Source organism: Canis lupus, chromosome 27 (genome assembly GCF_048164855.1).
Source record: "Canis lupus baileyi chromosome 27, mCanLup2.hap1, whole genome shotgun sequence".
Classification (NCBI taxonomy): Eukaryota; Metazoa; Chordata; class Mammalia; order Carnivora; family Canidae; genus Canis; species Canis lupus.
This window is the reverse complement of record NC_132864.1, coordinates 9,414,264-9,438,018: the sequence shown is the minus strand read 5'-3', so window position 1 is coordinate 9,438,018 and position 23,755 is coordinate 9,414,264. Positions and strand designations below refer to the sequence as shown.

At 50.9% G+C, this 23,755-nt stretch overlaps 1 protein-coding gene and 1 long non-coding RNA gene across 3 annotated transcripts in view; one reads left to right on the top strand and one right to left on the bottom strand.

Annotated features, from left to right (window-relative positions):
* The window catches only part of TMEM132C (transmembrane protein 132C), a 301,608-nt gene that overhangs the window by 263,542 nt on the left and 14,311 nt on the right, over positions 1–23,755 (top strand). The window contains exon 5 of the mRNA XM_072802147.1: positions 13,216–13,359. Coding sequence (XP_072658248.1) covers positions 13,216–13,359 — 144 coding nt within the window. The remainder of the gene's footprint in view (positions 1–13,215; positions 13,360–23,755) is intronic.
* Positions 1,119–23,513, bottom strand: LOC140619164 (uncharacterized). 2 transcript variants are annotated; one of them, XR_012019093.1, is made up of 7 exons: positions 23,000–23,513; positions 21,454–21,613; positions 12,831–12,973; positions 12,082–12,205; positions 11,363–11,466; positions 10,245–10,372; positions 1,119–6,990 (listed from the first exon to the last, which is right to left on the bottom strand). It is a non-coding gene; the product is annotated as an uncharacterized lncRNA (long non-coding RNA). The 2 variants fall into 2 exon arrangements; XR_012019092.1 differs by lacking the exon at positions 1,119–6,990 and adding an exon at positions 8,094–8,373 and having other exon boundaries at positions 23,000–23,512.

Sequence of the window (23,755 nt, the reverse complement as noted above, 5' to 3'; positions counted from 1 at the left end):
TCTGGGACCCAGAAGTCAGTGACGGGCTGTCTGTTACCTGAGAGTTGTATGCTGTGCGGACTGTAGCTCCATGAAGCTTGGTTTTTCAGCTGCTTCCCTGAAAGGTATAATGCTTGCACTTGCTTCTTCAAAGTCAGTTCATGGTATTTGTAGAGAGATTGGGGTTAGGGACATGGTGGCCTCCCCTCCCAAGGGCCACACCTGCCCACACCTGTGCATTCCTGGGCAGTGGGCTCCCCTCCTGCAGCTCCGTTCCTGACCCTGTGAGGTGGGGAGAATCAGGGTACCTGCCTCCCCCGGGGTGTCAGGAGGAGTAAATACATCAGGACAGGCAAAGATGCCTGGAACACTGTGCAGTTCTTGAGGATACTCAAAACTATGCAGTGGCCATGGGGGGTGGTATTTTTACCAGTGACGACAGTGCCAACGGGCCCAGCTCAGTGTCTCCTGGGAGCTCACATAAAGGGGCTTGGCCATCAGGAGGTGGGAGGGTTTGAGTGAAAGTCCTCCGGGCCTATTTCCCCATAATGGCAACATCCACCCTTTCTGCTCTGCCGTGTTGCACATCAAACGTGGCGAGGATCCACACGGAAGTTCTCTGCAGAGGGTAGAGAGGCGTCCTGTGGATTTAATTATGCCCCCAAAGTCCTCACCCTCAACACCTAGGAATGTGACCTAAGTTGGAAGTGGGGTCTGTATGGGGGTCACCGACCCAAGATGAAGTCCTTAAAGTGGGCCCTAATCCACTAGGACTGACGTCCTCAGGACAACAGGGAAGTCTGGACACAGACACGCGCAGGGAGGGGCCACGTATCCACTCGGCAGGAGACACCAGAGCTGGAGGAGGCAGGGCTGGATCCTCTGCCGGACCTCCAGACGGTCACAGAACATGGCCCCGTAGGCTGAGCCACCCCGTTTGTGGTACTCTACCAGCAACCCTAGAAACCTCGCACAGATGAAACCCACACTTGTAGGATGTTTTTTAATAAATGTATTTTTTATTGGAGTTCAATTTGCCAACATATAGAATAACACCCAGTGCTCATCCCGTCAAGTGCCTCACTGCCCTTCACCCAGTCACCCCCACCCCCACCCACCTCCCTTTCTACCACCCCTAGTTCGTTTCCCAGAGTTAGGAGTCTCTCATATTCTGTCTCCCTTTCTGATATTTCCCACACATTTCTTCTCCCTTCCCTTATATTCCCTTTCACTATTATTTATATTCCCCAAATGAATGAGAACATACACTGTTTGTCCTTCTCCGATTGACTTACTTCACTCAGCATGATACCCTCCAGGTCCATCCACGTTGAAGCAAATGGTGGGTATTTGTCGTTTCTAATGGCTGAGGAATATTCCATTGTATACATAGACCACAGCTTCTTTATCCATTCATCTTTCGATGGACACCGAGGCTCCTTCCACAGTTTGGCTACTGTGGACATTGCTGCTAGAAACATCGGGGTGCAGGTGTCTCGGGGTTTCACTGCATCTGTATCTTTGGGGTGAATCCCCAGAAGTCACTTGCAGGATGTTGATGATGGTCATCACTGCTGTGAACGCTGGCCGCTGGACCCCTGGCAGACACCCCATGAATAAGAGTCTTTCTGGGGATTTGTGGCTGTCACCTGGGACGCAAGAGCTGCCTTATTCTTGCTCAGCACCTCTGCACTTTGCCTGGAACAGAGGCCAAGATGCTTCCTGCTGTCAGACCTGGGCCCTACCTGGGGGGTCCTGCGTACCACCCTGCGGGGCTAAGATTTAGGGAAGGGACTGCCAGGTGAAGCCAGGCAGAGGTGCCAGACGGGGAAATCTACCGAGCACAGCCACACATGGAGGGCCCATCACCTTCTTGGTGGAGGCGGTCGTCCCTCCTGCTCCCCGCAGCATCAGGGGAACCCTCCTGGGGCAGTGAGCTCACCTCCCCTCCCTGCCCCTCCACCTCCTGGCTCTGACTGCTCCTAGAGGACCCAGAGCAGTTGCAAGGAGGAAATTACAGCAGTGTTAGTTTGCATGACCCCATCAGCTGTGCATTCCCCACTGGCATCTCCCCAAGCATTTTAAAAATCAATTTTACCAGAATATCGTGCACGGAACCCTGAGGCATTGGTTCGTTAGGAAATGGGCACAGAGGAGGCGGCAGCTCCAATCTGGCTGGCTCCAATCCTGTTCCATCAGGCCTGCCGCTTGCAAGCCGGCCGGTAACAAGGTTCCCCTCCCTCCCTGATGAGAAGGACCATCAGACCAGGCCATGCAGCAGAGCAGGGTATCTGCGCTAGCCTGGTTAGATGGGAAACCACATCAGTGGCTGGGATTTTGAAAGGCCGCCCCTGCAATCCCAGTGTGTGTCCATAATATATTCTTAATCACAGGGTTATGTAAATTGCTGGTCACATGTAACAAAGTCAGTTTGTTTATCTGATGGCTCTTCTCTGGACTCATCTGCCCTGAATCCAGAACCTTCATTTCAGACACCTTCATTAATCAGCATACCAGTTGATTGCCGGGCAGCCTGTGCATCATTTTAACTAGGCGGCCTTGAATTGAGAAAATGAATGCCCTTTCGCAGTCTTTTTTTTTTGGTTTTTTTTTTTTTTTTTTGCTATTGCAAATTAGGGTGACTTGTCAGGCTCTGCTTGAGGTCTGCTCTTAGAATGCCCTCCTGTCTGCCTTGCTCAACTGACAACAATGGCATTGCAACCATCCCCTGCCCTTCCCAACATGCAGGCCACCAGCTAGCACCCTGGCCTTCTCATGGAAGGGTGCTACATGCAAGTGACTCAGGTTTGGCCAAGTTTAACAGAAAAGTCTCAAAACCAATAACTAAAACATAAGGAAATTTTATCTCACATACATAAGTCTAGGGCTACTCCTTAGTTATGGGAGATTTAGGCTTCTCTTATCTCTCTACCCCACCACACTCGGTGAGTGTTTTTCACTTCCAGGTTTGTCTCATGGTCCAAGCTGGCTGCTCACATTCCTGTATCTGTATTCTAGGTAACTGGGAAAAGGAAAAACAACAACAACAAAAAGAGTCTAGCTTCCATCAAGCAGATGTCCTAAAGTGCCACATAATATTTCCACTTACATTTGGACTAGAACTCTCCTCAAGCTTTGAGCAGCATCAGGATCACCTGGAGAGATGGATAAAACACAGGCCAATGGGCTCCACCTCCAGAGTTTCTGACTTAAGTTTGTGCGGGGTGTGGCCCAAGAGTCTGCATTTCTAAAGTTCCCGGGTGATGCTGCGGCTGCTGGTCTGGGCAGCACCCTCGAGAAGCTCCCTGCTGAGACTAGATCCCAGGGTCGCACCTCGCTGCAAGGGAGGTTGAGCAGTGTAGTGTGTCAGCGGGGTCCTCTCCCCTCCCACCCCAGTCCCCAAACACTGTAGCTCCTTTACTAAAGAGGAGGAAGATAATGGAGACTGAGTGCTACAATGTCACTCATTTGTATTTCTTCCAAACCAAATCGATTTATTTTTCTAGCCCTTGCCTTTCTCAGGTTGCTTCTGGGATTCAGAAGCTTTTTTTTATGTTGCTGCATAGAGACACCAGACAGCCGCTTCTCTTGCTTCTTCCCAGAGGAAGGGCCATCCAGGAACTGGGTGCATGCTCCCTCTCCCTCGGTCCAAAGGCCAGGGGAGGGGACTTTCTGCTCCAGATGGGTGGGGAAGGGGGAGCCCCCTTGCCCTCCTGATTTGGGCCAAGACGCTTTTTCAGTACTCGTGAACCCTCTGCTGTCTTGGGAATTTGTGGAGGCTGTTTTGCCTGCCCACGTGTCTCAACTATTCCAATCTCTCAAAATATTATCCTGCCAGACAGACCTCACGACCATAAGGCAGGCAAGAATGGGGGGAAGTTGTCTTTCTTTCCTTCAGGAAGGGGGAGCTTCATCACCCCTTGGGAGGTCGGGTCCAGACCCCAAATCCATTGAGTCCTCAGTGCCAGCAGGCTCCCCTTTCTCACATCATGGGGTTCAGTGTCAGGGGTCTGAAGCCTGCAAGCAAGGCCCATTCCCACCGCTCCTGGGGGTCCTGCTGACGTTATGTCCTGATCGAATTGAAAGTTTAATTAAGCGGATCCTCCATTGACTTGCAAGCAACGCTAATTTAGTTCCCAGTTGTTAGGGCTGCATGCGCACCGTCCTAAAGCTGAGAGCTCAGGGCTGATCTGCTGACATAGGACGCTGAAATCCAGAGTCATGGCTCTTGGGCGTTGTTTCCTGGACGGAGCTAGTGTTCATGGAGTGGCCACCTTTGTGCAGAGCTCTGAGCCCGCAGGGGTTGCATAACTTCTCCTCAGGTTCTCAGAGGAAAGTGGGATTATTCCATTTCACAGATGAGGAAGACAAAGCACAGAGAGGGCAGGACCTGGAACGCACGACAGCAAGTGTGCAAACAGCAAGCTGGGTGCTTTGATTTGTGTTCACTGAAGCAAGGAGGGTCTCAGCCCCCTGAATGCTGGCAAATGGACTCTCTTCTTGATTTCCAAACCCAGACCTTCCATCTCCCCAGAACCTGCCACCTGAGCCAGGGCCCCATCTTGTCGTGAGGATCTGCCGTCACGAGGGCCCTGCTGCGAGCCCTGTGGCATGTTCTTCCGGCTGACAGTGCTTTGGCCAACTTGGAGGAAAAAATTGACTTTCCTGCTTCTGTATCTTTCTCTGGGAGCAGGTCGTTTTGTAATGTCGTCTCCCACACTGCAGTCTGCAAGGAGCTGTAGGAGCTTCATATTATTTGGGTATCCACACCCCCCCTCCTGGAGCTAAAACTGCGTACGGGGAAACAAATTCCACAAAAATAATCACTACTGTAAAATATGAATCACTTATAAGATTAGCTGCAATTTGTACATCCCTTCCTGTTCCGTGAGAGTCCTTCTGCTTTAGAGTGTCCAGTGCTTTTCGTGGGTCCAGAGCATCCAGGACTCCTGTATGCAATGCAGATGATCACAGGACATACCTACCAGGTCTGGCAAAGGGTGCAGGTGTCCTGCAAGTGGTGGGACAGCTGTCAAAGTCCAGCCAGGACACAGTGCAGCAGAGCTGGTTACAACTGTGGCAGAGAAAATCCATCAGGGTAGTGACAGGCGTTCATGTCCACAAGGATGTGGATGCACCGGTCCAGCAAAGCAGAAGGACTTGGCGCCCAGAGGAGCAGGAGGGGAATGGGAGCGGCCCCCACTGGATGAGAACTCCATCAATTTAGGGGAGTGACCCTCTTTCCAGGGACATGCATAGTTTTTTCTGGAAGGGGCTCCAGAGTGACATTTTAGGCTTTGAAAGGACACATACGGTATCTGTTACATATTCTTAAAGCCCTGACAAATTCCAAAACCATTCTTGGCTCTTGAGTCTATGTAAGAGCAGACTGCGGGAGGACCTGGCCCCTGGTTCTTGTTAATCGGTTTACACATGTCTAACATACGGTGAAAGGTATAGGCAAGGTTGTCGCAGACACCTTCCCTTCCTGCAGGTATTTAAATTAATCAAATTTTTAAGACTCAATTCTAAGACACAGCACATGGTTGCCATCTCTACCCTGGCACTGATGATGAATCAGTAAATTGTAGACTTCCATTAGTGGAGTTCACTCTGCACCACCTTCTTCGGGGAAGATGTTAAAGTCCCAGTCCACAATCAGAGGAGACCCCACAGGACATCCTGGGCTCTATCTGTATCCGTGAAGGGTGTGGATTCACCTCCATGGTTTCTCCCTCAAAGCCGGTGTGAGGGGACACACAGATTTCAGGGCAGCTGGTTCCTCTTACACCCTTCACAGGAGTGAACTGTGTCTCTGGCCACAAGCAAAGGAGGAAGCCTGGATCTGAGTTACTGGAAGCTAGCGAACGGTGTGGACGTAAACAAGAAATAGTCTCGTGTCCCCATCCAGTGGCTTCTCTGGAGTCCAAGGCAAGATGGGCCACCAGTCTATCACACCCATGCTCACCCACCACTGACCCATTTTCTAGAAGGAAAGAACCATATACACGCTGTGCATGATATATAGATCTTCCTATTTAGAGAGAGGGAGATCTCCAGGTCCACAGGCTGTCTCCCAGGAAAAAACTGAAGTGGCAGTCCTCAGGTAGAATTTCTTACTTCCTTGGGAAGTCTCAGCTTCACATCTAAAAGCCTTCAACTGATTGAACCAGGCCCACCCAGGTTATCTAAAATAATCTGTTTTCCTGAAAGTCAAATGATAATGAACATGAATCACATCTGCCAAATTACCCACACCTAGAATCTAGCACCTAGATTCGTGTCTGATGGAGTAACTGGGGGCTGCCACCTGGCCAGGTTGATGCGTAATCACCCAAGTGTTGGCAAGAATTTCAGGAAAAGGCACTCTCCCGTACTGTTGCTCAGAATGTAGTTGAGAGCATGACCGTGTGCAGCAATATGGTAGAATCAAAGAGGAAGCATGTGTCTACCCGGCCCAGCGATTCCATGGGGACGAGGAGGTGCTGGAGAGCCTCAAGTGCATGCACAGAAGGAGAGAGAGAGGTCTTTGTAATGGCAGAGTCTGAAACCCCCTGAACTTCCATCAGAGGGTGAACAGAAGAGTAAAACATGGACAAGCCATATGATGGACACCTAGCTGCTCTTTGAGACAGATGGAATTAGATCAGCGGATTGATGTGGTCTCAGTGTAGATCTGTGCTTCAGCCAGGTGGATGCGGACAGATCAGAGAGACGTAACGGCGAGTGAAAAAAGAAGTAAGCAGACGGATGGAAGCGCAATATGACCTGCTGGTGTAAATCGTATACAACATATGTTTGTAAAAAACAAATGGAGGGAACAATGCTGGAGTTTCTTTACCTATGTGGGAATGTGATAAAAGTCTAAAATCACAAACTGCAAAGATGTGCATCGAGTTCCTGATGGCAGAGGCCTCTGGGGAGTGAAATCAGGAATCTGGATTGGAGGAGATTTGAGATTTCAAAGTGCTGAGCCTTTGTTGTCTCTCTTTTACAAAAGAGAAAAAAAACCTGAAATGAACACAAGACGTGGTAACATTCTGTCATTCTAGATTTTGTGTGTTCAACACTGCTAGCTGTTACCTTCTCTCTGTACACACGCACACACACGCACACATGCACGCCCCACAGAGGCCTGGGCCCTCAGTGTGCCGACTGCCTGGCCCGCACGCCTCCCTGGCACACGAGCCAGCTGCCCTCCTGGTCAACGCAGGCTTTGTTCCGAGCCTGACCTGCGCACGTACATATTATCAGGGGTAATCTTCACAACCACACTGATTATTCCCCAGGTTCACAGCCCAAGGAACAGATAGATGCTTGGAGAATTTAAATAATGGCCAGAAAGGGGCAGAGCCAGGACTCTCGGTTGCGTCCCAGGTTCTCAGGCCATCAGAACGGGTGTTCCAGTCCTGGTGCTGCACATTTAAACCTGGTCAGGCCGCCTTCGTGCTGAGCACCCTGAACAAGCCACTTGATCAGCTCTGGGCCTCAGTTTCACCATCTGTGGACCCAGGACACTGAGACTCTGCTTCATGGGTTGGGGTACACGTGGCAGCACTAGCAACACCTGGCATACAGCAAGAGCTCCCCAAATGCAACCCGTGGCTTTTATTAACAAGGCCTCCCAATGGCTCGCAGGTACATCTGCCTTGAAAGAGGTTGTTTCCGCCCTGTCTGGAACATTCTAGATTCAGCAGGTCTTGTCTTCAGACTCTTCATGAGATTTGAACCCCCAACATTAGTTGAGAAGCCAGGCATCCGGCCTCTAAGCTATAGATCCCACTTCAGGCTGTGTGACCCAAGGGCGAGGGGGACTGGGTGCTTCTCAGAGGCCCCGCAACTCACCTGGGCCACACCAGGCAGGAGCCCGACCGTGGCCTTCCCAGGGCTCTGCTGTCCTTCCTTCTTTTGTGCTGAGAGATGGTCCACAGGCCATTGAGCCACCATCTTCAAGCAGTGATGGAGTGGTTCTTAGTTCGTTCTCAGAGTTGCCCCGCCACCACCACTCCTGGGTCCAGGAACATTTCTATCAGCCTGCAGATTAGACATCTGCCTCTGGAACCGTGGCTGTGTGCCAACCCCCCCCCCCCCCCCCCCCCCCCCCGCCAATGGCAACTCTCCGTCTCCACGGGTCGCTGTTCTGGACACTTAGTGTGGATGGAGCCAGGCACTGGAAGGCCTTCGGCATGGCTCCTTGCACTCTGCAGCATGGTTCCAGGGTATGCTCCCACGGTGGCCCAGGCCAGCAGGTCATGACTCCCCGTGGCATGGATGGGCCACACCGGCCTGCCCTTCTCTTCCCTCCTGGGAGCCCTTGGGGTTTCACTCATCCAGCATCATCAGGTCAGTGCACAGCCCTCAGTCTAATGTTCCAGAAGTAATTCCCTATTGGTTCTTGATTTAAAAATTAAAAATACAATTTGTAAAAATACAGAAAAAAAATAAAAATAAATAAATAAATTTAAAAAATAAAAAAAAAATACAGAAAACAGCCAAACCAATTTACATTTATGAGAGCAACTCAAACAACAAAGCAGTTTCTCCAAAGCCTTGGGCTTTCTTCAAATTTGAAATGACCGTGATTTAAAGTCCCCAACTTTACTGATCTTTTCAGCAGAGCAGCAGGTGCTGGATGGGGGCACGGGGAGAAAAAACAGGAGGAGGGCAGAGCAAACAGTCGGTGGCACAGGACACTCCATTGTGCGGGGACACCGGCCGGTGGGCCTGCTCTGGAGGCAGCGGGAGCCACAGAACAGGACACCGTGCTAGCAGAGGATGGGCTCCCTTCTGTGACACCAGGTGGCACACAGCTCACCTGCCCAGCGGCCCTGCCTGGGAGGTGCTCCCCTGGGTCCAGGTCCAGGGGCCTTGGGTGGATTTCCAAAAGCAGTACAATCGTCTGCACTTCAGCTAAATACTGAGTTAGCCTTGACTGAAGAGGGATTTGGGAGGACAGCCAGCCATGTGTACCTCTGTCTGCTGTGTCAGTACCACACGTGGGTGTGCACACACATATTGCACAGAGACACACACATGGCACATGGGCACATGCATACTACATACACATGCACACGTGCATATCACACACATACACATATGCACAGAGACACACATAACACATGGGCACGTGCATACTGCACACACATATCACACATGTGCACAGTGTACATGAACACACATGGGCACACATACATGCATACCATGCACACATGCCTACTATACACATATACTCACACGCACATTTTGGCTCTAGGAAAGCTCCCCTCAATCCTGAAACATTCCTCTCCTGGGTCCTTGGGGCCAGACAAATGACCTCTCCTGCCCAACCTGCCCCACGTGCCTGGTCCACGCCTGGGTTTCTGTGTTCTCCCTGCATCCACAGTGTTTGCTGTTGCTTTCCATAATCCCACGTCGGAGAAGTGGGAAGCTACAGTCCAATCTGAAAACAGCTGACTCACAAGGACCAGAGGGTAGAGCAAGAGTTTCTACCTCCTGACCTCTGGAATGGGCCAGGCCCACCTTAGGGAGACTGCCAGGGCTCCTCCCTGAGGACTCCGTCCCACAGCTCCAGATGTACCCTGAGACATGTTTTCCCACCTCTGTCTCCCCCAGAGTCTGAGATCCACCAATATCGCTGCCTCTCGTAACATTGCGCTTGTTTTTATGTCAACAGAATCTGTCCCCTCTTTCTTCATGATGGCACAGGCTGCTTCTCAGATCATGATAAAGGACTTGTCTTTGCCCCGTTTTGCAGCCTTCTGGTCTACCATAATAAAAGATTGCAGGCTGGGGCTCAATCAACAGAATTTTTGTGGTTCCAGAGGCTGGAAATGTAAGATTGAGATTCAGTAGGTCTGCTTTCTCCCAAGGCCTCCCCTTGGTTTGCAGACGGCTGCATCCATGGTGTCACTTGCCATTCTTATAAGGACACCAGTCCTGTTGGATTGGGCTCACTCTTATGACCCCACAGAACCTTAATTACCTCTTGAAAGATACATGCTATCTTTAAATACAGTCCCACTGAGGATTAGGGCTTTGACATATGGATTGAGGGTGGGGGGTACAATTCAGTCACAGCACACACATAGATCCTGACCTCGAGAAATCCCAAAGTCTACACTGGAGAGCTAAAAGAAGCATCCAGTTCATCAGGGGAGGGTGTGCATAGCAAAAACCAGTATCAAAATGTGCCCTAAATGCTCACGAAGTTATTATAGGCACACTAACCAGGTCCCTGAAATAAAAATGTTCAAAACTAAACTTACCATCATAGGCTCTTCCTCCTGCTGTTTCAGCAGACAGTCTCCCTTTGCGTCGGTCAGGAGCAAGTAGAATGTGTGGCAGTAGCAAGCAGCCCAAGTTCTTCAAGTTATCCAGCATTTATTCTTATCTCCTTAAAAATATTCATTTATTTATTTATTTGAGAGAGAGCACGGAGGGAGGAGCAGAGGGAGAGGGAGACTCTCCAGCAGGCTCCCTGCTGAGCACAGAGCCCAACATGGGGCCCCTGTGACTCTGAGATCACAACTTGAGCTGAAACCAAGAGTTGGATGCTTACCCGACTGAGCCACCCAGGTGCCCTACTCTTACTTCTTGCTCGGCCTCTATCCCTGGAGTTGGTCCACAGAGGGGCCCCTAACTCACAGCCACTCAGAGCCTCAGGCTGATGGAGCAGCTACCATCTGCAATAATTCTGGTCACTCTGCCTCAGGAAAAGTCCCCACAGGAACATGGGTAACTGCTCTAGACCAGGAGTGACACATGGGGTCCAGCTCACAACCAACTGGCCAGAATTAGTCATGCGGTTCCCACCAACCATAGACTCTGTGTGGGAAACACGGTTTCATGATGTGTCCCACGGTGGCCAGAAGCCAGAAGGCAAGGGGACTGTAGCTCTGTCCACATTGGCCAGCCTCGTGGGACACAGTGCAGGCAGAGGGGATCTGGAGGGACCCACAGAAGACACTCAGCAGGTGACCTACACCCTGGCACCTCTCCAGCCGGGCCCACTGGCTGTGCTACCTCCCTGGTGGCCACAATTCAAATAGGGATGCTTGACTCAGTCCGAGCCACTGACACCCAACGCCTCCTCCACCCATGTGGAATCTCCATGATTATTCATTCTCTGCTCCTGCAGTTTTTGTTGGCTGGTGAGATGTACACCATGTCCACCCAGTCTGAATCTTGACACAACTCAGTGTAGGGATAGGAAGTGTTAGGTGGAGGCGTGTGTGCATGTGTGTGTGGGCATGTGTGCACCTGCAGTGACCATTAGGAAGCTAATCACAATTAATCCACAAGGGAGTTTGCTGCCTTAATGAAGCCATTAGCCAAAGACCATTCTGAGAGAGAAAATGTAAAGGCTGAGCTCTGAGCACATTACCTGTAATGAAGCTGAAAATGGACTTGGGGAATTTCTGTGGTATTCTTAGCATCTGTAATGGCCAGTGTGGGAGCTGCCAGATTGCAGCCCCGGCGCCAGGAATCCTGTGGACCCAGGAGAGAGCCAGCAGAGGGTTATTTAACTGCTGGCTGGTGGGTACAAGCATCAGAGAGAGACTGGGACTCTACTTATAACGGATGACTCTTTCAACTGTGCTCCTGTTTAATGCAAAAGGTCATTTCTGTGTCAATTGCTTCCCTGGAGAAAGAAGTGAGAAAACCTCTTTCCTTACAACTCCTGCTTCAAAGTAGAGCAGTGCTTCTGGAGACGGACTTTAGGAGAAACTGGCCCAAAGGTAAAAGGTGCTAATAGATGTCCCAAAGCCACAGACCTTTTTTTATTTTTTTATCTTCATTTGGCCATAAAGGGAAGGATGACAAAAGTGCAAGCAGGTAGTGCCTCCAGACTCAAAAGAGAAAGTGCTTTCTTTATCACTTTGAAAATCACTGCATGTGCGGGACATGGGATGCTAATCATTTTGCATGAAGCCAGTATGAGCAGGGTGAGCCAAAGTCCCCACAGCTGTGATGGAATGGGCTCCCATGGGCAGCAGAGGAAGATCTCTTTGGTTTGCATGAAAGACAGTGCCCTAGGGGTCTGGTGTCCATCACCCGGGGGTAGTGGTCCTGGGCTTCAGGGGAGAAAACTGACTGACTCACTGATCCCGTGGCAGGCATCCACTGTTGCTCTTGTTCCCTGTGTGGGAAGCTCTTCATCTCTCTTCTTCCAATAGTGACCTTTTGTCTTAGGTAATGGTGTGAGTCACAGGGGTGCCATCCTCCCCTAGACAAGGAATGGATGGGCATTTTACCCCCATGAGCCCAACCAGACTGTCCCCCCAGAGAACTTAGATAGGTCGTCTGCAGAGGGACTCTAGAGGAGAAATGATTGAAGCTCTTCACTCCGCCCCACTCTCTTTCCAGTTCTCAATATCTTGGAAGCTGGCTGAGGGTCTGCATTTCCAAGGCCCACTCTAGCTTTTCCTTTGACCCTGGGGTGGCACAGGATCCAACCGAGAAGAACCTGTGTTTGTTTCCTATTGCGGGTACCAGATGAACACCAACTTAATAAATTACAGCTCAGGACATCAGAAGTCAGAAATGAGTCCTATGAAGCTAAAATCAAGGTAGCAGCAGAGCTGGGTTTCCTCTGGAGGCTCTAGGGGAGCTAGCTCCTGGGGACCCCCACCTCTCTCAGGTTATGATCCTATCTTTCTGATCTCTGCCTCTCTGCCTCTGTGCCTGCCTCACCCCCTCTTCCTCTGACCCTCGTGATCACCTCCTAGGAGGACTCTCATGATTCTGTTGGGTCTGCCCCAGGTAACCCAGGGTAATCTGCCCACCTCAAGATCCGTAATTTATTCACAACCGCAAAGTCCCTTAGACCATATGTAACAGAACAGACTCACCCATTTTGGAGGTTAGAGGAGGGGCATCTGGGTGGGGAGGCACATTTCTCAACCCACCGCTGCACCTTCTTGCTCAGACAAGCCGGAGTTCGTTTCTGTTGCCTACAACCCAAACCTAACCAATGCATCACTTTACCTGGTCTCTGCAAAAGGAGAAAACGTATTTTTCGACCATTGCCGTTGGTAACCAGGAAGATGATCATAAATAAATTGTTCAGTGTTCTTGGAAAATTATCCCCCCAAATGGCCACTTTTGCCCAAGTTCCCAAGGTGAGTGCTACAGGGTCTTGTTCTAAATAAGGACAGCCTGGCAGGCACTTTGGGAGCTTCCCAAAAGCTGACTGACTAGCTCCCTTGACCCAAGCATGTCTGGTTCTTCTGGCAGGACACGGAAATTCTGAACACTGCCATCCTCACGGGAAAGACAGTGGTCCTGCCCATCAAGGTGGTCTCTGTGGAGGAGAACAGTGCCGTGATGGATATCTCCGAGTCGGTGGAGTGCAAGTCCACAGACGAGGATGTCATCAAGGTAAATGTCCTCATTAATCATCTGGATTGAACTGATGGGGACTTCTCTTGGGCATCCCATTCCCTGAAGAGTTTCAGCCCCCACCTCACAATAAATTCATTTAGTCAGTTTATGGACACCACACTTCCAGTTGAGTTACTAAATTTTTCCATTTCAGTCTTTCTATGTTGGCATCACTCCAAACCCAGTTTTCATCAGGTATGCTTTGGATTGGGGCTCAAGCCCCAAATACTTCACAGTAACCAAGCAGGTGATTGCAGTGGGAGCGGAGTAAGCCAGACGCAGCCTGGGCTAGAGGGGCAGAGGTATTCAGCTACAGTTAATCGTGGCCATGAGTAAATGTGAGTTCAGTATTGCTGGCTCTTCAAGAGAAACTACAGATTTGGATTTTATGTAAAGATCACTTGTTTTTCATCATCGGCAACCAATTACAATTTTTTTAATGGGTAAAAAACACATCTGCACTGTGAGTCTGGTCCATGGGGCAGCTATTGAAACCACTGATAAGACAGACCATGAACCATGAGTCAAATCCAGCCCACTCTGTTGTGTCAATAAAGCTTTATTGGAACATGACTGCTTAAACCTATTTTTATATTGTCTATGGTGGCTCTTGCAAGGGTCACACAGTTTTGACAGAGACCACCTGACCTGCAGATCTAACACATTTGTTATTTCATCCTTCCAAGAAAAAGGTTGCCTAGAGCAATCTCTGCTCTAGAGCGTAAGTTTCCTGAGGGAATGACCCTAATGTGTGGTCTTTCCCACCAATATTTGCTGTGATAATGTACCCACAATGCTTGTTCAAGAATAAGACAGCATAAAAAAAAAAAAAAAAAAGAATAACACAGCATGAGGGTTTCTCCAAACCAGAAATGAACCACTTGGTCTTTCTCCATATGTTTTGTAATCCTGCAAACACACCCAGAAGAAAACATAAAGATCCAAAGCAAGCAACAAGATAATGCTTTTTTTTTCTCAAATGGGTCTGACACAGCATCAGAGCAACACGCTTCTCTGGTGTTGAAAGCAGCACATGTAAGTAGAAGAGAATCTTACAAACTGCTGAGTGTGGGGAATGGGGTGGAAAGATCCTTCCCTGAAAACCACAGGACCCGCCCAGCCACTACCGCTCACTGCACTCAGGGCCACAGTCACGGGGGGACATGCAAGCCATCTAGGTTATGACAACCGTCCAGCAGCAGCAAGGGATCCCAGCAACACCAGCATATTCTCAACATCTCAAGGAAGAGAGCTTTTTCCTAATTCCCCCAAGAGTGATTTACTGGCAGCCCCAAATCTACAATGCCTTATGGGAGGTCTGAAAAGAGCAGGGAGGGCATGAAGTTCTGAACCATACTGTCCAAGAGAAGTGCAACGTGAGCCATGCATGTGGTTTAAATTTCTCCAGCGGTCACATTCAGAAAAGAAAGAACAGGTGAAACTAATTGTTTTATTTTATTTTAAAGATTTTTATTTATTTATTTACTTCAGAGAGAGAGAGAGCACAAGCAGGGCGAGGAGCAGGGGGTGAAGCTGACTCCCCGCTGGACAGGGACCCCTATGTGGGGCTTGATCCCAAGACCCTGGGATTGTGACCTGAGCTGAAGGCAGACGCTCAAGTGACTGAGCCACCCAGGCATCCCAAAACTAATTGCTTTAAATACATGTATTTAACCCATTATATTGAAAACATGATCATTTCAACATGTGATCAATATAAAAATGATGAGTGTCATGTCATATTTATTGGTACCCAGCCTTCCGAATCCAGTGTGTATCTGATGTGTAGGGTATGTGTCGGTCTCCCTGGCTGCCGTGGCGAACAGCTCCTCTTTGGATGGCAAAGATCTGGCCTCAGGGAGGAGTTCGCAATGTCAGCACTACCAATGCTTTGTGCCAGGTAATCTTCATTAGGGGGCTATCCTGTGCACAAGAAGTGATCCTGGCTTCTACCCAGCACATGTCTATGGCACTCCCGGGGTGGTGACAACCACACGTGTCTCCAGACAGAGAAGCATCCCCTGGTGGGCAGAATTTCTGCCATTAGAGCCACTACTCTCAGGGAACTGCGCTCTGTTTCTTGCTGGACAGTCACCTCACTTTCTTGTGGCCAAATCACCTCATTTTCTTGGCAAGGCCAAAGTAGGGAGAAGGCACTTGGTTGGATCTAGAGCCAGCCCCCACTCTGCCCCATCCGCAGTCTCATCCCCAATCCTTGGCATCTTTATGACCGTTTTGCAAATCCCCTAAGAGCCAGGACTCCATCCAACACATGGAAGGACTTAACTCTGACCCTGGTTGGCTCAGGGAATCCCTGGATAGCCCTATGAGGTAAGACGGGGCTGCAGGTGGAGCACCGATGGGCATAATCTGGGTGGTATTCACAGTGTGGCTAAAAACATTAGAATTACAACTTATCTACTTATGTAGACTTCCGTGATGTTTTAGTAAATTTACTGAGCTGAGTAACTATCACCATGACCTGATTTTAGAATATCTTATCATCCCATTTACTGTTAATCCTCATCCCCACCTCTAGCCCTGGGCAACCACTAATCCACTTTCTTTCTCTATAGATTTGCCTTTTTTTGGGCATTTCATATAAATGGAATCAAACAATACGTGGTTTCTTATTAAAACAGTTTGGTGATCATTTTTTACACATCTCTCTTGACACATCTATGCATATCCATATATAGAGCTATAATTTTGTAAAAAAATGGGATCACGAAACGCAAACTTTTTTTAACCACAGTTTTTTAACTGGAAAATCTATACACAGATGCCTACAGCACACCTGCCAGCCCCCCCAGCCCTCCAGGGATCAGTGTTGACCTGCCCGCCCTCCTTCTATGCCTTTCTCGACACTGATAGGATCATGTACATAGAAGGGTGGTGCGTCCTGGTGTGCCTTGCAGAGATGGGCCACAGCATTTACACAGCTTTGCCTGTTTCCTCCTTTCCCCTCTGCCCTCATGTGTCCCTGACTGGAGGGCATCTGGGAAATGTAAGTGGCCTAGTGCCGAGGCTTCTGGTCTACAGGGCGCTCAGTGCTCAGGGTTTGGGTTTGCAAGCATCACAATGTGCATTGAGGATTGCTGGATTCTGGGAACTCCATAAGCGTCTGTGGGTTTCCAATCTAGAGGAGAAAGAGCTGTGTCCCAGGAAAGGCAGGGTTCCATCCAAAAAGGTCTCATGAACAATAACAGGGAGGGCATGCATGACAAGGTCAAGCATCCCCAGCCCCCAGAACCACCACAGAGTGTCTGCTGTGCACATCTGTCCACACGTCAGCTTCTTTGAGACAAAGACGTGTCCTGCAGACACAACAGAGCACAGGGTCCTCTCAGAGCTCTCTGCCTTGTGGTACGTGAAGTAACCGCATCCTAGCGGCATACATTGAATCACGTGCTGGTTCATTCCGTGAAGTGTGTTGGCAATTTTCTAGGGCCTGTCTTGGTACTAGGGACTCCTTGGTTTTTCCTGGTGACATTAGCCAAAGCGATGACCTCCCTTGATGGAGCCAGAGGCCAAGAGGAGGCGATGAAGTCTGAATTCTCATCTCCGGCAAGCCTGTGCCCCTGCTTCTCCCAGGAGGATGTGGCCCTGCAGTTGGCTATGAAGCCAGCGGGTAATTGGCAAGGAAATGGGCACCTGCTGTGTGGAAAGCTTAAATGGAGTGATCCCAAATCAGAAGAGGAAAACACCTGTCGGATAAATACAGTACACTTGCTCGAGGCCCAGACCGGCTGGCCTGCTGCTGCATCTGATGCCTGAGCTCCCAGAGGGGAGTCAGATGTGGTCGCGGCCAGGGAGCCTGGCCCCAGGGCTTCAGGACACCCCGCCCAAGTCGGCCCGTACAGCCTCTGCTCCTCACTCCTGGTGACAGAGTGGGAGTGCCAGGTGACGGCACTGTGTTCAGGCAATGGCGGCTATTGCCCCCCTGTAGCTCTGCCAGGCTGGGGGGGGGGTCAAAGAGAAGCAGTGGGGCACCCAGTCCCATCATCACAGGACCGTCTATGCCTTGTGTCCTGGATCCCAGGACTTGAGGATCTCAAGTGACATCGTGGAGGGAGGTCAGGCAGATGGCCCCCTGGGGGGTGGGACTGACCCAGGGCAACAGCTACTGGAGGGAGGTCAGATCTGTTTCAGGCTATCACTCTGGAAGCTTCTTTCCATGCTCCTCCTCAAGGCATGAGAAACCAAAGCCCCTGTACACACACTTCTGGGGTTAAGTCACCCTGTCTGCCCAACCCTCTGCAGATTCCCCATCTGCTGGGCCTGGCGCCACCTGCCCACCCGTCGTGTGGGGGCACTGGGCTAATTCCTACATTTGCAGGATTTCTCACCCAATTCTCCTGGCAGCTGTGAGATGCCATGGTGTCCCTACATGGCGCATCCCAGCCTGCTTCCCTGACGCACATCCACCCACCACCCTTGTGCTTCTACAACAGACCCAGCCCTGTTTTGGGACTGTGCACCGTGTAAGGGGGCAAAAGGGAGCCCTGCTCACCATCGTGAGCACTGGGCATTTGCTAGGAGAACAGATACTGTATTCATCCTTCTCAGCACACACACGTCCACACATGCAACAAGAACCATGTCAGCAGCAGTGTGCGCTATTGAGCTGGACCGTGGGGATTGTCTCATGGTGTGTGTGTGTGTATCAAAGCATCAGGTTGTGTGTCTTAGATACATCCAGCTTTGAGATGTCAAAAATTTCTCCATAACATTTCAGAGAAAACCAAAGGGTTTTTTTTTTCTTCAAAAAGAACTATGTTGGGGCACCTGGGTGGGTCAGTGGTTGAGCATCTGCCTTTGGCTCAGGTTGTGATCCTGGAATCCTGGGATTAAGTTCCCCATCGGGCTCCCTGCTTGGAGCCTGCTTCTCCCTCTGCCTGTGTCTCTGCCTCTCTCTCTGTGTCTCTCATGAATAAATAAATAAAATCTTAAAAAAAGAAAAGAACTATGTTGCTCCTAAATTTCCATGTAAAGAATGGCACGTGCTGAGGGGCCCGAGATGCAGCTCTGCTCTTAAAATCACATGAGTCGTTGTGCATGATGATGTGACACTGACTCCTACTGAGAGAAGGAGAGGATTGAGTCTAATAAGTTTCTTGTTGGTGAGCGCCGTGGCTCGGAGACGTCACAGAAGGAAGAGCCATTCACAGACCCCAAGAAATGTCTCTATATCCACTGTTCTTTTTAATTCAAAAGCAAAAGAACAGAGGTAAGTTTTCACCAAATTGGCAAAGATCATTTTTAAAAAAGAGAGGAGCATTTCTGGAGTGAGACCACTGCTTTCCATCCAAGTCCAAGGGCCACTAGCTGTGTGACCTTGGAGAAGATGTTCAGCCTCTCTGTGCTGCAGTGTCCTCCCCTGCACAGTGGCGTGTGTGAGGATGAAAGTACATGTGCGCTCAGCGCAGAGTCTGGCATACAGCAGACACTTCATAAGTGCTCGCTCATCTCGTCGTTTCTCTCTCCTGGGATCTTCCTCCCCCCGATCCCGCATGGCTGCCACCTTCCTGCCAGTGATGATTCCGTCTGACAAACGTCACCTCCCAGAGAGGTCTGCTCTGTGCTCGTTCCCCATCATGGGTCATTCGTCCACTTTGCTCGTGGTGTGGGCTGCCCACGGTGGCTTCCTTGCTTGCTTGTTCTCATCTGTGGCTGTCCTCCCGAAATGGAACCTCTGGAGAGCACTGTCCGACCTCTCACGTCCCATCTCAGCACTAAGACATGTGCCTGGAGCAGGGCAGGGCACAGAAGTGGTGGCTGAAAGGAGTCCTTGTTCGGTGGACGAAGGAGACACAGTGTAGGGCGGGCGGCATCTGCCACACATCCCAGGCAAGTGTGCTCCCTGCCACACTTGGAGGCCACGTGGACGCTCTCCTCCCCTTCCCTGAGCCCGAGTGCCCCAGTCAGCATCACAGCCCAGCCTCCCCTCCCAGCCTCTCCCTTGGGCCTTCTGGCCTCCCAACCCTGCCCTGTCCCCCCTCCTCCCAGCCAGGCCTGGCCCAGCATAGACACCTCCGAGAGGACAGGGTTCCTGAGCCGAGACCGCGTGGCGCTTCCAAGTCTTGGCAGCGTTCTGCACTGTCAGCTGGATAAAGTGCACGTAATCGCTGAACAGACTTCCAAGGCCGTGGGACGTGGGAATCCCGTTTGGCCGCCACAGTGAGAGGCAGGAAGGGCAAAGAAGGGAGGTGCCCAGACCTCACCCCAGAAACACAGCTGGCCTCAGGCCCTGCTGGTCTCCCTTCCTTGTCCCACTAAGATGTCAGAAGAGCCACTATGACACCTTCAGTGATGCTGGAACCCCCGGCGGGCACCAGGCCTTCCTGAGATGGAGCGCCTCCCTACGGCAGCCGTGGAGGAAGGCTGTCTGCACACGGAAGCCAGAGGGGCCAGACGGTTCATGGGAGACAGGACATGGAGAAAGGAACGGGGTCCGAACACCCAAAACTGGGTGACCACGCAAACGCTACTGCTCCAGGATGAGAAGCGCTCCAAGGAGGCTCCCCAAAACCACTGTGCCCCTTCCTGAACCTGGGAGCAGGACTCGCCATCTCCTCGTCCTCCCAACCCCGGCCTCACTGTTTCCTGAGGAGGAGAGACAAAGGATAAGATGCCAGGAGTGGTGACAAGGCAGGGAGGAGCATGGAAGCTCCTGAGAGTGACAGGCTGGTGCATCTGCCCCTGAGCACTTAGCAGAATAAGCCAGGCAACTGTGCTGCATAACCAGTGGCCCCAACGTTCATGTGGTTTTAACACTGATCGTTTCTTCTTGCTCATGCATTTGCAGGCCAGTTGGGGTCTGTGGGCTCAGCTAGGGTTGACCATTCCCTGCAGGTGGGGCTAGGTTGGGCTCCTGGGTCTCGTTCCAGGGCCAGCTGAACGGCCGCAGCTGCTTCAGGGAACTGCCGCTCATGGCAGAGTGCACAAAGATTGCCCGAAATGTGTGGCACCTCTAAAGCCTGGGCTGGGACTTTTCAGCTGTCTCTTCTGTTCACATTGTCCTGGCCAAAGCTCATCATGGGGCCCGGTCCACCATCAGCAGGAGGGGAGAATAGAGACCACCCACAGTAGGAAAGAGGGAAGAATCAGAACCAAACAGCTCCATCCTCACAGAGCCAGTGGGAGCAGAGGGTTGGGGTTGACTATCTGTGTGGCTCACTGACTACCTGCTGTGTGATGCTGGGGAAGTTACATCACCTCTCTGTGACTTTGATTCTTCACTTGAAATGTGGGTATGACTCAAAAGATAAAGTAACTCCCTCATGTGTTCCTGACCAGAGTTCACTGAGATCATCCATGTGAACTCTCTAAGTGGCTCCTGGCTCAGTGTAAATGCTCAGTGAGTGTTTGCTCTTACACAGCATACCATCACCAGTGAAAACCCACCTCCTCGCGTGCATCTGTGCATACATACACCTGTGTGTGCACCTGTGCCTACATGCACCTGTATGTGTGTGCACCTGTGTGTGTGTGCACCTGTGCATGCATGCACCTGTATGTGCATGCACCTGTGTCGGCACCTGTATGTGTGTGCACCCATGCATGCATACACCTGTATGTGTGTGCATCTGAGCATGCATATACATGTATGTGCATGCACCTGTATGTGTGTGCACCTGTGCGTGCATGCACCTCTGTGTGTGTGCACCTGTATGTGCATACATCCTTGTGTGCAGCTTTTCATGTGTGTACCATGCACCTGTACATGTGTGCCTCTGTGCATGCATACTCCTGTGTGTGCACCTGTGCACAGTGGGGGCACTGTGGGACCTGGTAGGCCTCAGTGGCCCCTCCAGCAGGAAGTGTGTGGTGAGCCTCATATCTGAGCACTAGGTACTATTTTAATCACTGAAAAAACACTGAAAACCAAACAAAGCAGTCAAAAATCTTTGTCATCCCAGAGTTTATGTTCTAGAAAGAGAGGACAAATAATAACCACAATAAATAGGTAACATTCATAGCATATGTGAGGGTAATACATGATAAACTAGAAGAATAAAGCAGGGGAGGGTTCTGGGGGAGTTGTGATCTGAATAGGAACGTTGGAGAAAAGGCCTCTGAGAAGCTTACCTCTGAGTAAGGCAGCATCTGTCAGCCTCAGCACACTGACATTTAGGATCTGCTGATTCTTTGTTGGGGGCTGTCCATGTAGTGCAGGATGTCAAGCAGCATCACTGGCCTCAACCATTAGATGCTAGTAGCACATCTTCTAGCTGTGACAATTCTTCCCCTAGTTGTGACAACCAAAAAGATCTCCAAGGATTGTCAGATGTTCCCCAGGGGACACAGTGGCCCCCTGTGGAGAACCACTATCTTCATGACCAAGAGGACAAGAGGGACAAATCGCAGATGAATAGGGGAGGAGCCTTCAGGCAGAAGAAAAGGCAAGTGCAAAGGCCCCGTGGCAGGAGGACCACCACCCAGAGGCACAGTGCACAAGGGAAGATGTGCAGAAGATGCACGGGAGAGATTGCAGGGGTGCCTCAGGGAAGAGCTTGTACTTCTCTAGGGATCTTGCTAGAGTTTAAGAGGGTTCTGTGATTCACACAAAGTTTTCAACATTAACCCTAGACTAAGAAGATAGGAAAATGCTGAGAGAAGGTCTCTGTGTTGGAAATTCCTACACATCCTTTCACATCTCTCTATCTTCTCCTCCCGCCCTGGGAGGCCAGCCTTTGGGGTCACTTTACCAGGCCTGGCCATCCCCACTTCCCCTGGGGGGCTGAGGCCATGGGAGACTCCAGTGGGCAGGGGGCGAGGGGAGAGACGTCAGTCTCTGGGCCCCTTCCCACAAGCTTGGAGGTTGACAGTGGCTGCGCCCTCCAGCGAGGTCCTAGCTCCTGGAGGCAGGTATCCCCGAAGGGGCAGCGCCCCTGCTGGGTTCCAGTAGCTGTCCCTCGCCTGGCTCTTGCAGGGGTGGCAAACTGCACCAGCATCCGGGGCTGCCATCACAGATGACCACACACTGTGGGGCTAAAGTAATCCTGCTCCCCCACAGTTCTGGAGGCCGGAAGTCCAAAACCAGGGTGTGGGGAGGGCCCTGCTCCCTCTGAAGGCTCCGGGGTCTGGAGAGTCCCTGCCTTGCCTCTGCCCATTCCCGGTGGCCACAGTCCTTGCCGTTCCCTGGCGTGTGGCCGCATCTGTCCACCTCTGCCTGTGCCCCACATCACCCTCAGGCGCTTGCCTCTTCATCCTCTTCTCTACCCATGCGGACACCAGCCCTCCGTGGCCCACGGTAAGCTGGTATGACCTCACTTCAGCTGATAACTGCAAAGACCCTAATTCTAAACCAGCTCCCATTCTGTGGTTCTGGCTGGACCTGGATTTTGGAGATGCTCTTTGACCCTCTACCCCTGTATCTCTGGCGTGCTGTGCTGTCTCTGTTGGTTTCTGTAGCCCTGCCCACACCTTTGTAAAGAGTTTCTTTGCCACAGCCTCCTCCAAGTCACCTGTAGCTTCTGTCTCCTGCCTAGATTTGGACCGATCCAGCCCTTCCGAGTGGGCTCACATGGGCCAAGATACAGGGCCAGTGCAGCTTATAGAGAGGATGTGGACGTGATACCTATGGGACTCGCTGGCCAGTGGCCTCTCTCAGCCCCTTCCTTTCCCTGCTCACCTGCCAGTAGGAACAGAGATGACCCTGAGACCCCGAGGCATGAAGGATGACTTCCAGGGCCACAATCTCAGGATGCCACTTGTGAGGGCAGCATCATCAAAGTAGTCTGTTGAATCTGCCATCTGCGGCTGTCATCAGTAGGTGGCTCACCCCACCTCCCCACCGCGGGCCAGCCACCAGGTCAGCGAGCCGCAGCAGCTCCCCGTTTCCTCTTCTACACAATGCTGCTGGTAGCTCCAGAAAGGGCCAAAATAAGGAAGGCATATTGCATGTAAGAACACATTGCTGCTTCACAAGACCGTGCACTATTTTGCGTGAACAGGGCAAGTCTACGAACTCAGGAGTGCAAGAAATGTAAATCTGATATTTTTGTATCTGAATCTAATTTCTATTTCCAGCCTCTGGGCTCCTAAGCGGCAAAAAAATGCAAGGAATTTGATTTCCAAGCTTATTGAGATGCTAATTAGAGATCCAGGTGGAGTTGTTGAATAAGCCACTGGGTTCTGGAGATAGGATTCTGGGAGTCAATAGCACAGAGGTGCTATAAAGCATCATAACTGAATGATTATAGTACTGGAAGGAATATGTTGTGGATGGGATGTCTGTGTCTCTCATACCCCACTTCCTCAGTTGAGACACTAACCTGCAATGAAATGGTATGAGGAGGTGGGGCTTCTGGGAGGTGGTGGGTCATGAGGGTGGAGTCCTTATGGATGGGATTATGACCTGACAGCAGCGTCCCCAGACGGCTCCCTT